Source organism: Tachysurus fulvidraco, chromosome 4 (assembly GCF_022655615.1).
Source record: "Tachysurus fulvidraco isolate hzauxx_2018 chromosome 4, HZAU_PFXX_2.0, whole genome shotgun sequence".
NCBI lineage: Eukaryota > Metazoa > Chordata > Actinopteri > Siluriformes > Bagridae > Tachysurus > Tachysurus fulvidraco.
Genome location: NC_062521.1, coordinates 8,145,825 through 8,160,979, shown reverse-complemented (window position 1 = coordinate 8,160,979; position 15,155 = coordinate 8,145,825). Strand labels below are relative to the sequence as shown.

Below are 15,155 nucleotides of genomic sequence, written 5' to 3'. Positions count from 1 at the left end.
GCAGGAAATTTACAGTAAAGGTAGACAGTACACCTCTCTGAACAGTGTCCGGGAGGCTGTGGTTGCGGCTGCACAAAAAGTTGATTCTGACCAGATCAAGAAACTGACTGACTCCGTGAATGGAAGGCTTGTGACTGTTATCGAAAAGAAGGGTGTCTATATTGGTCACTGAGTTTTTTTTTAAATTTCAGAAATGTTTATTTGTAAATTTTGAGTTTGTTTATTATTTTCACTTTAACAGGTGAAAATAAACAAGTGAGATGGGAAAATCATTTCATTTAGTTGCATTATAATTCTGAACACTAATAGTTGCCTAATAACGGTGTACATATAGATATTCTCTTAAGAAAGCCAAAACTTGGGGGGGGGGGGCAATGGAGTAAGACGTGTGATTTGAGACTCCTGCTGAGTTTATGGTAATTGTTATTTTATATCGCAATTTGGATTACCTTTTTGATATATTCACCCGTGGGATATTGTGTTAAAGCCTTTTTTCACCACTTGGACATAATATCATGGCTGGTAAAACAGCTAAAACCCATGCCACCACGACCCAACAACTAGGCCTGCTACACAGGTAGCGACCCCGGACCCTGGGGCTCTGTCTTCACCCCACAGCTCCACCTCTCCCAGGGAAGTCACCCAGGTAATTGATACGGAGTCCCTGAAGCGAGAACTGCTAATCTCTTTAAAGCAAGACATTGCTGAGATTTTTAAGACCAAACTTCGTGCTGCACTGGGTGATTTGTCCACAATTAGAGCTGACCTACAGACGCAGAGTTGGCCGCACTAAGCGGTACAGTGGAAGAATTGGGTGATTCTCTCTCCGTCTGTCTGATGATGTAGCTGAGCTTAAAAACAAACTTGCACATTTAACTGCGGAGTTTGTTTCACTGCAAAATAAGTGTGAGGACCTCGAATCTCTTTTGCGACAGAATAATATTAGGATAGTCGGGATTCCTGAGGATACAGTCATTAACACTACAGTTTAACTCTACACTGCTTAAGGAAGCTTTTAAACTGGATGAACACCGCTGATAAACCGAGCACATAGAACCTCTCAGCCGAAGCCCAAACACGGTAAGCAACCGCGCACAGTTATTGCCAGGTTTCATTATTAAAGTGACTGTGAGAATGTTCTACGGTGTGCCAGAGAGAGACGACAAGATGCTGTGGGTGAAATAAAGATGTCCGTTTTCCCCGACCACACAGCCAAGGTGGGGTCATGGCCATTTGGTACTATTCATGTGCACTTAAATGAGTACAGTTAAGTTGAATTCCGGTAATCCTGGTGTAAGCCCATCTGTTTGTTTCATTAGCTGTAATATACGTACATGGCATGAGTAGCCCATCTAAACGTGGTAAAATTTTTAGCCATTTGAAATGGCTTAATTCAGACATAGTGTTTTTGCAAGAAACTCATCTCAAATCTAAAGATCATTATAGGCTACAGGCTTCTTGGATAGGGCATGTATTTCATTCTAACTTTAACTCTAAATCAAGAGGAGTTGCTATTTTGATCAATAAAAACATTCAGTTTCTACCCACTGATGTTATTGCTGATAAAAATGGCAGATACCTTATGGTTGTAGGCATGTTAATGCAAACAAAGGTGCTGCTGGTAAATGTCTATGCACCTAACTTTGATGATGTTGAATTTGCCAACAGATTACTTAGAAGCATACCACATTTAAATTCTCATTTGTTGATTTTTGGAGGTGATTTGAATTGTGTACTTGACCCAGTGCTAGATGGATCTAGTTCACGACCAATATCTCAGTCAGCTATGTCAAAATCCTTTTCTGACTTTATGAATCAGAATTGGATGGTTGACCCTTGGAGAGTTCGTAATCCTTTAATTAAAAAAATTCTCCTTTTTCTCTCAGGTTCACCAGTCATACTCAAGAATAAATTATTTCTTCATAGATAACAGCTTGAATTCATCTGTTGCTGCCGTTGATTATTCAGGTATTTTAATATCAGATCACGCACCACTATTTCTGGATATTCAGCTGTCCACACAGAGATCTACTTCCCCCCTTTGGAGATTTATTTGTCTATTGTTGGCAGATAACATATTTTGTGAATTTCTGTCTAATTCTATTGATGAGTTTCTCCTTTTTAATCAGAACGAACTTACATCATCGTCTTTACTTTGGGAGTCACTGAAGGCTTTCCTCAGGGGGCAGATTATTTCATACTCTTCACATTATAATAAAAAACATAAGGCCAAGCTTACAGAACTCACTTCTGCTATTGGTATCCTTGACCAAGAGTGCGCTTCCAATAGCTCTCCAGAACCGTTTAAGAAACGTCTTAACCTCAGGACAGAATTTGATCTTATCTCCACTAAGGAAGTAGAGCAATTGCTATTGCAGACACGCGGCACTTACTATGAACATGGGGATAAGGCGAATCGACTATTGGCTCACCAATTGAAACGTCAATCTGCCTCACGTTTGATACCTAAAATTAATAATAATGTTAATGTAATTGTTACAGACCCTATAGAAATTAATGCCACGTTCAAATCATTTTATACCTCTTTGTATAAATCTGAATTTCCGGATGATATTGATATTATGAATCAGTTTTTGGACAATCTTGAAAACCCTACCATTGATTCTGACCATGTACAAGAACTAGATGCCCCACTCTCCCTTGAAGAAATAAAATTCTCAATTAAACCGATGCAGTCCAATAAAGCCCCGGGACCTGATGGGTATCCTATTGAGTTCTTCAAAAAATTTGTTAATAAATTAGCACCTCTACATTTGTCAGTGTTTAATGAATCCTTGGAAAATGGTTTGCTCCCAAGTACTATGACCCAAGCTTCGATAGCTCTTCTTTTGAAGAGTGACAAAGATCCAACTTTGTGTGGTTCCTATATCCCTCTATCTTTGTTAAATGCTGATGTTAAAGTTCTGACAGAAACTATAGCTCTGCGCCTAGAGAGAGTGTTGCCCAGCATTATTTCTGAGGAGCAAAACGGTTTTATTAAGGGACGTCATTTATTTTTTAATACTCGCACTCTTTTAAATATTATACTGTACATACTGTACATTCCGAGACGGTACCTGAGATTGTGATTTCAATGGATGCCAAAAAAGCATTTTGATAGGGAGTATTTATTCGCTGTATTAAAAACATTTGGTTTTGGTAATAAATTTATTAGTTGGGTGAAATTACTTTATACATCGCCTCAAGCCAGCATTCAGACAAACAATGTGCGTTTTGCTCTATGTATCTGACCCTGTATCTGGTCTGCCTGGAATCTTGTCCACGCGATACATTCAGCTCCTTTTCTGGATATAAATTACATTTTCAGAAGAGTGAATGTTATCCAATCAACTCAACTGCTTTGCAACTTAAGCATCTGGACATGCCCTTCAAAATCAGTCCCGCTGGATTTAGATATCTTGTTATTAATGTGACACATACATTTTCAGGTCTTTTTTCTGCAAACTTTACTCCACTCGTAACTAAAATGAAGTCTGACCTTCAGAGATGGAATAGCCTGCCTTTGTCTCTGATTGGGAAGATTAATGCTATAAAAATGAATGTTCTGCCTAAATTTCTTTTTTTTTTATTTCTAACAATCCATTGTTCTTACCTAAACATTTCTTTGACTCATTAGATAAAACGATTAATGCTTTCATTTGGTCTGGTGTATGTCCCAGGGTGTGTAAGTCATTACTCCAGAGATGTAGTAAGTCTAGAGGTAGTCTGGTACAACCAAATTTTCAGTTTTATTACTGGGCAGCACACATCCATAAGATACAGTGCTGGGTTGAATCACCTCATTTAGCATGGTGTAATTTAGAAGCCCAGTCATGTTCTTCCTCATCCTCTATACCTGCTCTTATATATTCTTCTCTTCCAATTAAAATTTCTTTGTATGTTAAAAATTCTGTTGTGTTTAATACTCTAAAAATCTGGTATCAATTTAGGAAAAGTTTGTAACTGCTTCTCCCTTAGGTCCGTTATGTAGCAATCATATTTTTCGCCCTTCGTGTATGGATTCTTTTTTCTCAGAGTGGTATAGCAAAGGTATACACTGTCTTCTTGACTTATACTCGGAGGGATTTTTTTTAACAGTTTTGCTAATTTGTCGTCATTGCATGGGCTACCTGCCAGCCACCTCTTTAGATATTTTCAAGTTAGGCATTTTGTACAAAAAATGTTTTCCTGGCTTTCCCTCAGCGCCACCTCTCCAACACTGGGAAGGTTTGCTTACGTATAAACCACAAGGAAAAGGTGCTGTTTCTGAGATTTATAAACATATTCTGGATTTCAAACTATTTCCAAAACAAAGGCTACTTGGGAGGGAGAACTGGGATTTCAGCTTGGGGACGGGTGGTGGGATAGTGTTGTGAATGGCTTCGGTAATGTCTTGTGTGCTCGTCTCGCACTTATCCAGTTTAAGGTCATTTATAGGGTGCATTTTTCTAAATATAGATAGTCTCAAATTTAGCCAGATGTCGAGGACAAATGTGACAGATGCTCTAACGCACAATGCCACCTGAGTCACATGTTTTTCTTCTGTCCACAACTATATAATTATTGGTCGGGTTATTTAGTACAATGTCCACTATTCTGGGAGTACATTTGCAATCCTGCCCATTGATTGCTATATTTAGACTTCCAGATGAAGCATCTCCGTTAAACTGTATCCAAAATGAAGTTATTAGTTTTACATCATTGTTGGCCAGAAGTCACCTTCTTCTTCTTCAGTGGAAGTCCTCTGTCCCACCATCCCACTCAAAATGGCTAAAGGATACAGCGTTTTTTATTAAGCTTGAGAAAATAAAATATACTATAAGAGGTAATAGCTCCAAGTTTTTTCATAAATTGCAAACGTTTACACTTTGGGGCTATGTGAGAAAAAGCTCTGTAGCCTTTTGTACTTGGGGTACTACCAAATATCCTGCACCTTTTGATCGATGTATGCATGACGGATTATTAAAAAAAAACAAAAGATCACTCAGGTACTGTGTTGCAAGACCATTAAGTGCTTTATAGCAGTGTTCCCCAACCCCTGGGAAGCGGACTGGTACCGGTCCGTGGACCAAATGGTACCGGGCTGCCCAAGGAACATTAAATTATTTCCACTTTATTTACTGTGGTGTATTTCTCTCGGGTTTGTATGAGTTTCCATGGACGAGAGGTTAACCGGGAGCTGAGAGACGTCACCTAAAGCCGCACCAATACCGCGTATGCGCAAAATATCATGATATCGGGCCGGGTTTAGGTGACGTCTGGAGCTGAGCAGCTGCAAGCAGCAGTGGCGTTGTAGCTTTGGTGGAGAGAAGGTGTGTATCGCTCTGTTCACCGGTACTTTCTCATGTTTAACAGTGCTTGGTGTATGTGTATATTGTGTTTGCTCAAATGTAACCCACAAATGAGTACGAAACAGACGTCGTTAGAAAGTTAGAAACTCTGCCGGTGTTCTGGATTAAAGTCATGGTGGAATACCCTAAGAATAGGGATATTCCACCCTGTGGTGGAATATCCACCACAGCACTTTTGCCATTTCCCTATTGCCATTTCTGACATGCTATCTGTGTGAAGCGGGGTTTTCTGCAGTGACAGCAACCAAAACAAAACAACGGAATAAACAACACACTTCGGGTGCCATTGTCTCCTATTACCCCAGATGGAACCATCTCGTTGCAAAGAAACAAGCTCAGGGTTCTCATTGATTTAGCGTTGTAGTGAGTTAAAAGGGAATGTGTAATTACAATTAAATTAAAATTATTAATTTTAATTTAATTGTATAGCCGCCACCCCCCACCCCCAGCGGGCCGCGGTAAAATGATCAAACATTTACCGGTCCGCGGTGAAAAAAAGGTTGGGGACCACTGCTCTATAGGTTAGTAATAGTATTTAATAATCAGTGCGAAACTTGACTGGGAGCCAATCAAAAAATGGATTAAATATATTAAAATACAAATATTGTATTACAATAATCCAAAATAGATTCCTATGCAGGTATGAGCATAACAACCGTTTCAAGGATCTTGGAGATAAAGGGGAGGTTTGATATTGGCCTATAGTTGGACAGCTTGCTTGGGTCAAGGTCAGTTTTTTTAAATCAAAGGTTTGATAACAACTAGCTTAAAAGATTTCAGCACATAGCCAGTGCAAAGGGTAGAATTTATTATCTTTATATGCGTAGGATAGCTACTGGTAGTATCTGTTTAAAGAAACATATGGGTAAGGGATCCAGTATGCAGGTTGATAGTTTTGAATAAGAAATCAGTGAAAATGAAGGCTTTTCTTCCATGCTAATCAAAATACCGATAATTTAGTTTGAAAGCATTTATTTTCTAATTTCTTGCTGATTATTTAAAGTTTGTGTGTTGTCACTGTACCAGGGTTCAGGGTTTTTTTTCTAATTACTTTCCTTTTAAGTGGAGTTACAATATCTAGGGTGTAGTGAAACTCTCACTGTTCTGTGAGGTCAGATGGTGATCCAATCATGGATGATAATTCTGGGATTATCAGCGTTATCAGGTAAATCTCCCTCTTATGAGTTGGTCCTATTACATTCTGGTTAACCCCTACCAAATCTAAGATGAAAACAACTGCTGTTCTCAGAGGATCTTCCAACTTTTCAAAATAAATATTTAAGTCTCCAACAATTACTGCTTTGTCTAAAGAAAGAACTAGGTTGAAAATTAAATATGCAAATTCACAGAGGAATTCAGAATATGATCCAGGATGTCTGTAAACTACAATTAGAGGAACTGATAGTAGATTTATTTCTTGTGGCTACATATTATATGTTAGTATGAAGAACTTCAAATGAGTTAAACTTGTCTAGATTCTTGCTAGACGCCTAGCTTAAATCATCATGAACTACTGCGACACCTCCTCCCCTGCATGTTAGGCATGGCTGATATATATAACTATAACTGGGTGGACAAGCTTTGTTTAATGTGACCAACTCGTTTGACCAATGTTTCTCTTAAAGAACAATAAACTTCAGATCAGTAATAATTTCATTAGCCATAAGTCTTTGGATGCAAAATATATTATATTTAAACAGTCCTATCTTCGATAAGAGGTGTTGGCTTAGCATTCACTATGATCTAATTTATTTATTTTTTTTGTAATTCACTGTTTTCATTTTAATAGAACACACAAAAATACATCACAACAGAAGGAAAGAAAACCATTTTAAACTAGTAACCTCCCAAAACCACCCAAAAATACCCATAGCATAATGTAACATATAATATGCTCTGTGAATAATTTTAAAGTGAATGAATTTTGTGATTAGAGTTTGAGGACACATGGAATTTATTAACCCACACTGTGTCCCAATCAATGCTTCTGTTATAGGGAGTCAAATCTCATAACCACACTCTAGCTTTAGGGAAATCATCAGAGTTGAGGTTTGAGAAGCAAGAGTGAAAATAAGAGACAATACTATGATCTAATTTTATGCTAATAATGTTACTAAAACAAATTTTCTGATTGTTTATATTTTTTTTGTTTAGATCTGGAAACAGACACAGTCTCTATATTATGAACCCTGGGTGATAACTGTCAGATTAGCCTGCTTGTCTGCTCCCTGGCCCTGGGATTAACTAGGCCTGTTCTTAAACTATTTGCTATGCAGCACGAAATGAGAGAAGCACCTTCCTAATAGGCCAGCCTTGCCCTCAAAAGTGCTCCAATTATCTATGAAGTCCACCTTGTTTTCGGAGCACCACCTAGACATCCAGCAGTTAAACGACCATGACCTGCTGTAAGCTACATCACCACGTCACATTGGGATTAGACCATAAGGTGAAGTAGGAAAAAGTGGCTTTTTAAATGCATTTTTGCATAGACAACACCCTTTTGGACTCCACAAAAAATGCTGCAGTTTTTTTTCACGATCCATAAATGTGTATAATTGTGGGGAAAAAAAAAACAAAAAAACAGAAAATCTTATGCTGCTGGCTTTGCTTATAACTTTATTTATTTTCATTTTAGCAACATAAAATCTCTCTCAAATTGACCTTTATACATGTACCTAAACATTTGAGAAAGGTATTGGTGCATTAAACACTCAAGTGTGAATGTAGACCATAGAATATGGCAAATTTGTAGGAAATATGCTTTAATTTCATGGATTGGCAAAAAGCAAAATTAAACATTACATGTGTAATCACAAACAAACAAGCAGTACACAAGCAGTCCCAAGTTTTCTGAAATCACTCAAAATGCGACCCCCCCTTAATTACGAATAATGTAAAAAATAAACAATTCCACAACAGATTCATTACAACTAAAAATAAGCTTAAAATAATACACAGCACATCTTTACTCATAAATATCATCATCAGAGCCATCATCCCATGTAGCTCTTTCCTCCGTTTCCTTTGAAACATTTGCACAATTTTGGCACCGACAAAAATCAGTACAAGAAAGTCTTGCAGACACACAGGGACATCTTCCAGTATCACTTTTGCCTTGCTTGCAACTGCAGTGGACTACCTGCAAAACACTTTCAGGATTTGTAGTAGTCCAGGTCACTGTTAACACCCCCTTCCTCGAGGTGCCATCCATTGCCAATGGGTGAAGGGGCACACATTATACTGTACCTTTCAGAGAATGTCTTATTATGGCTGCTTGGTAGTTTGCTCTTTTGCAGTGTTGGTGCAGGGCATCACCTGTCGGGGGCATGGATAGTTCTAGCAAAGCCGATGATGCCATGCAGAATGCTTTGTACCTTGCATCATTAAAATTTTCGTCAGATGACTGCCCATAAAGGTGACACACATATTTGCAAAGTATGTCAAAGGTAGACTGGTCCAAGTTAAAACTTTTTTTTACCCAGATTTGTAAATGCATTTAGGTATTCCTCTTTCTTTTGCCTTTGCCATAAAAGGCACTTGTAGAGTCACAACCTGAAAAGGTATGGATCCCAATAAGTGCCAAACACACACTGGTGCCAAGAGCTGATGACACCTTAGCCAAATCAATGATCCTCGTTTTGTTGCCAACCCCTGTGAAAAGATACAACCTACATGGTAAATCTGGCTGCAGACTTAAAGCAATCACTGCCACATCAGAATCAGGGCTCTTGTTGACTACAGATTGATATTCATTGGCAGCATGTTGTGCATGTAAAAACAACCTGGTGTCACATTCCTCATGATCACATGTCAGATCTTCAACAGCAATGAGAGTTTGTATATGGTGCATTACAGTCATACAGTGACACAGGTCTCCATGTGCGATGTACATGCTTAAGTCCTTGCGCACTGTGGTAAGATCAGCATCTCGCCATGCAAGATAGAGGAATTCCGCCAGTGCCCCTTTGCTTGTTCCATCTGATAGAAACTTTTTCCATTGTGTTGGTGTCTTCTGATCACATCCATAAATTTTCACCAGTTGTGTAACACCAGCAGCTCTACGTGAACATTCTAGATTTTTAATACTCATTTCCGGATAGTGGTCAATCACAAAGTCTATCCGTGTACAGTTGTGCGTCAAAGCAAGCTTGACTATATACTGCAGTATGGTGTTGGCGAGCTCTCCAAAGGTACTTGGTATGGACCGAAGGGCTTGAATGACCGCCATACCATCAAAAGAGAATAGCGCCATGTTCTGGAACTTTGTCAACTAAACATTCTCCCATTAGAGCTGATTTTTTTGTTTTAGAAAGTGAACCATCAGCACTGGCTAAAGGATACGACAGAATTAGTAATAGGACAGAATTCCCCGCAGCTCTTTCTACTTTGACCTACGATGAGTAGTCTGGAGAATAGCTTCTTGTCGGCACGCAGAATCACTTCCTTGCCGGCTGTCGATGTCTTCTTTGTCTTTGCTTGGTCACTGAAGGTCTTCAGTTTTTGTGTTTTGATGGGAGCAAATACATCAACTGATTGTGATATCAGTCTTTGGTCCATAAACTCTATGACAGCATTTCCCCCCTTTTCCGGAGCTGTGAGCAAATCCCTCATGATTTCTTCAGCTTCGACTGTCCCAGAGCTAAGACACACAAAGACACACTTGGTGTGTGTCAAATGGATTCAGCATGCAATCTAGGGCGGAAATTATTCTGGTCACAGTCTTTTCATCAGCATGAATTAGTGTGCTGTCAAGGTCTTTACGTTTCCTTATATCGAGAGTTTTACCTGCCATTGCCTCACATTGACTTGCTATGGCAGCCCTTTCATGTTGACACAATATCCAGCGATATACAGCAGCTCGATTCTGTGTTATCCCTGTCCAACCACCCTTTGTCTTGGAATCTCTGTTGCATGTTTGTTCAATGGCCTGGTCACAAGCAATTGCCTTAGCGCTAGCTTTGGCTTTGCGACTTTGCCACAGAGTCACCTATTCACATACACACCAATATGGGGGGATAAACATAAAATAAATTTTAAAAAAGGGCACTCCTCACCTGATATAAGCAAGGTTCACACCATCTCAGTGAGCATTTCCAGGTTGAGGCCACAGTAAAAGGTGGCTTTTAGGGCAGTCATTCTACTCACTTGCTAGGCCACTCTACAGAAACCTTGATTAAGTGTCAGGAGTTGCTCTACAATAATTTTGCCATCCAGTGAATGATCAAATACTCTGAGAAATGGCTCATTGAAAATAAAATAGCTTTCACAGGACATAGTGAGCTCGGCTGCCCTCCTCCCATACTGTGTTTAGCCCATGGTTCATTTAGCGCCTTTGCCAGTCTGCAAATTTAGAAAGTGTGTCTCAGACATAAGGTTATCAAATTCTTTGCAAAAAGATTCATCAGTGACAAACATTTCTGAAATCGGCTTTGGTGCACGTAGTCAATGCAAGAAAACAAGAAGCACCACAGAAAAATTGTATCTTGTCATTGGCCAGGTGTTGTTGCTGCTCCCACATTAAAAAAATAAAATAAAATAAAAAAAAGCATGCCATAAATCTGCATCTCCTGTTGCATTCTCCAATATGATAAAAAAAAAAAAAAAGTAATTTCTTAGCTAATGACTGAAATGGATGCACATGCAGAATGAATGTGCCTTCAAGAAACAGGCAGACAAATCCAAATCAGTTTCTACAAATATAATTTAAGAAAAGGAAAATCTTGAGTATTTGAGCTGCAAACTGCAAACAGGGTTGAAACCAGAATCATAAATCAAGAAAAAAGCTTGGTAATGGTTCGCTTCCTACCTGGAAGGATGCTCATATCAGGTAACATGGAGGGGAGTGACATCTGCTTCATGCAGACTCTGCACTGGTGTCCCACAGGGCTCAGTACTTTGTCCTCTTCTTTTCTCCCTCTATACTTACTCTCTTGATAAAGTTATTTCCTCACATGGGTTCTCGTACCACTGCTATGCTGATGATACACAACTTATCTTCTCTTTCCCATCCTCAGATACCAAAGCTTCTGATCGGATCTCAGCATGTCTGGCAGAAATATCATGGATGACTGCTCATCAGTTAAAGCTCAATCCTAGCAAATCTGAACTGTTGTTTATCTCAGGTGATTCATCCCCAGATCATGATCTTGCTATATCCCTGCACAACGATCTGATCTCCCCTTCAGCCACAGCTTGCAACCTTGGGGTAACCACAGACATCAACTGTCCTTTTACACTCATGTTGCGAATGTTACTCGCTCATGTTGCTTTCTTCTCTACATCATTTTGTCCACTCAGGCTGCTCAGGTACTTGTTCAGTCTCTTGTCATCTTAAGGCCGGATTACTGCAACACACTGCTGGCAGGTCTACCTACGAACGCAATTCGTCCTCTGCAAATGATCCAAAATGCAGCTGCACAGCTTTTTTTCAAAGGTTCTCGCATACCACCCTGCTGCTGCAATCCCTCAGATTCAAAACACTGATGCTGGCCTACAAAGCCAAAAACGGATCAGCTCCCTCCTACCTTAAAGCCCTCATCACTACTTGTACTGCACCCCGCACCCTCCGATCTACCAGCACTGCTCGACTGGTTCCACCATCTCTCAGGGTAAGATGCAAGTATACTACAAGACTCTTCTCTGTTCTGGCACCAAGTGGAATGAACTTCCCCTAGGGGTCCAGACAGCTGAGTCACTGGCTATTTTCAAATGGTGGTTGAAGACCTACTTATTGAGGAAACACTTCAACTAGCACTTCTTCCCCTATCTTTTGCACTTATTTAAAAAACAAACAAACAAACAAAAAATACCTTTTGACACTTTCATTGTAACTTTGACAAATGTTTTAAACTCATGGTACTTTAAGTATGTAACCTAGTGAGCCAGCATTAATGTATCCAATGAGAGAGATTTAAGCACTTATGTACGTTGCTTTGGATAAGGGCGTCTGCCAAATGCTGTATATGTAAATGTAAATGATGATCAGCAAATGAATATTAAAACCAATATTAGCAAAATATTGTTTTTGCAAATTGTTCAGGTCACCTACTTTGGGCACAACATGAGTCATTTTTTCCAACAATTCTTTTACTTTTATTTGAGTATATCAGAATTCCAGTGGGTCAAATGTTTACAGAAATTAACTCCGTCTTTTAACAGCAAGAAAAACTCCAGAAGATTATTTTAAGCCTTTAGGCAAGTCGTCATTTTGACACTGATTTACATTTATGGCATTTAGAACACCCTACAGAATGCCTTACATTAATCTAATTTTATATAACTGATTAGAGAGCCTTGCTCAAGATTCTTGCAGTGACATCCTGTGACTTTCTGATCAGTAGTTGAACATCTTGTGTGTCATCTTGCATTTACAGTCAAAGACGTTCTCTTTTACAAAATGTCCTCTGATCTAATTAAACTAATTTTGAACTGCTCTTCCATAATGACCATAGTTACATCATAAGAAAAGATTGACACCTGCAAGCTTAAGATCATTGTCCCAACCGTGAAGCACGGAGGTGACATCTTGATGTGCAAGTGATGCTTTGCTGCAGGAGAGACTGGAGCACTTCACAAAACACATGAATGAGTGATGAAAAAATGTAAACTGTTTAAAAAGCAAAAACAAACAAACAAAAAAAAAAACACTTATTGCTACTTACAACTTCCCATCCTTGAAGGAGCGGACAAAAACGGTGTCTTTTTTCATTATGACATCCTCATGACAATCTGGAGAGATAACCTTTAATGATAGAAAAGAACAAAAAATACAATGAGAAGAGCAATTAAAATAAAAAGTGACAATTTAAAAATTTTCTGAAATTTTAAATAGTATTTAACAAAGCATCTAATAAAATGTCAGTTTTTGAAATTTACAAAAAAAAACATTTGAATATACAAAATGTATAAATGTATCAGTCATATGTTTGTACACGTTTTCTGTGTTCAAAGAATAATAAAATTGACATCACACAATGATAATGCATTGTTTTTAAGAGGTCAGATAAAATCACACTAGTATGAATATAAAACACCTTGCCAACTAAAGCTCCAATCATGCTTTTTAAAATTGGGGGATGGATTTTGTGTTTTTGTTTCCAATAGGTCATTCTGAAACTACCAAAATAAATGAATTGTTTAATTCAAAACTATGAGTTTGTATTTATATGGGGTACTGGCTATTCCAGATCATGTCATCATTGATATACAGATATATATTTATCTGATATATGGAATATTCAAAATGCTGTTGGAAAAGAATGTTGTGTCTTTTGACAAAGAGAATATATATATATTTTTAAATTAACATCTCTACAGGTATGGCAGTTCAGCACAACTCATTCTGCTTAATTAAGTACTGAATAGGTGATCACCTGAACCAAATCTCATCTAACAAGTAAAAGTAGACAATGCTGACCAACAGAAGGTGAACATGACTCTCCACTGACCTGGATGATCACCAGATCCTTCAAATGTCACTCACAATCCCTACTAAAAACTGGAATGTGAGCAAAAGTTATAAGGTAACAAGTCATCAAATCTAAATTTGAATTTTTGTGTCAGGAGTGGCATAAAGTCATCCAACAGCAATGTGAAAGATTAGTAGAGAAGCATGCTAAGATGCATGAAAGCTTTGATTGAAAATCACTGTTGTTCCACCAAATATTGAAATTTGTTTAATTTTTACTAAGTTAAAACATTAGTAGTATTTGCCTTCTTTGCATCATTTAACCCTCCTGCAGACCTTTTCTGCATTCCTATGCAAATTAGGAGCGCCGAGTCAACTTGACCTTGTTTGTTTTGACTGCTTATAAAAAATGAACATGATAGCCTTTTTTTTCCCACCTTTTTTGTCGAACTTGTTTCCAACATATTAACATATATTTTCCAAAACATTTTTGTAATATTTGGTATAAATATGAATAAATAAGAGAGAGGAAACAAATATGATTTGAATATGAAAACACAACGCGTGTTTGTTTGTGTGCGTGTGTGTGTGTGTCTGTGTGCATGTGTGAAGCTTGTTGGTAGATCAGATTTTGCCCCCAGCTGGACAAATGCATATAACAAGTGTGAAATATTTATAAATGAGTAGCTTTTGTTTTTTCTGGAGGCCTAATGAAATGAATGTGTGTGTTTGTGTGTATGCATGTGTGTGTGGTGTGTGAGTGTGTGTTTTGGGTGCGTTTGTTAGTGGACATTTTGTGTGTGCATTTTTGGGTCTGTATGTATGTTCATTGCGCTGAAAAGGGCAAAAGTGTGACCTATTGCCCCACTAAATGTGGTGGGTCAAATTGACCCCGTGCTCTTGAGGAGGAATGTATTTGGTTTACGAACCATTTGGAACAATCCTGGTAAATTTCAGGCAAATATGTGGAAGAAAACCCAAGTTATGACACATTAAACTTTCCAGAGGGGTCAAATTGTCAAGGCTCTGTGGGAGCCAAACCATCACTTCCAAGGCCCCTTGTTCTTCTCTATGCTGAAGATAATTCTTAAATGGCATTGGCTGTACATTTAGGGTCATTGCCCTGCTGCAAAATACATTTGGGGCCATTCAGAAGCTTCCCTGATGATCGATAAGTATCTGCTGTATAGCTTTGCCTGGGAGAGACCTTGCGCAGTATAGTACCTTGTGATTTACTGCGGACACTGAATCTGATTATACAAAATCCCTGTACAGATGTGCAAGTGAAAATTTGATGCTGATAGAGTAGTCACACTAAATATTTTAAAAAAAAAATGCCATTTTCAATATTTCCTTAGTCCAATCTGTTGTTCCTACATGTTCTTTCTGGTACCAAA

General features: G+C 38.4%; 1 protein-coding gene across 5 annotated transcripts in view; it reads right to left on the bottom strand.

Annotated features, from left to right (window-relative positions):
* The window catches only part of arid4b (AT-rich interaction domain 4B), a 101,855-nt gene that overhangs the window by 52,933 nt on the left and 33,767 nt on the right, over positions 1–15,155 (bottom strand). For all 5 annotated transcript variants that reach the window (XM_027165786.2, XM_047812670.1, XM_027165785.2 and 2 more), the window contains one exon: positions 13,013–13,092. In XM_027165786.2, the coding sequence (XP_027021587.1) occupies positions 13,013–13,092 (80 nt within the window). The remainder of the gene's footprint in view (positions 1–13,012; positions 13,093–15,155) is intronic.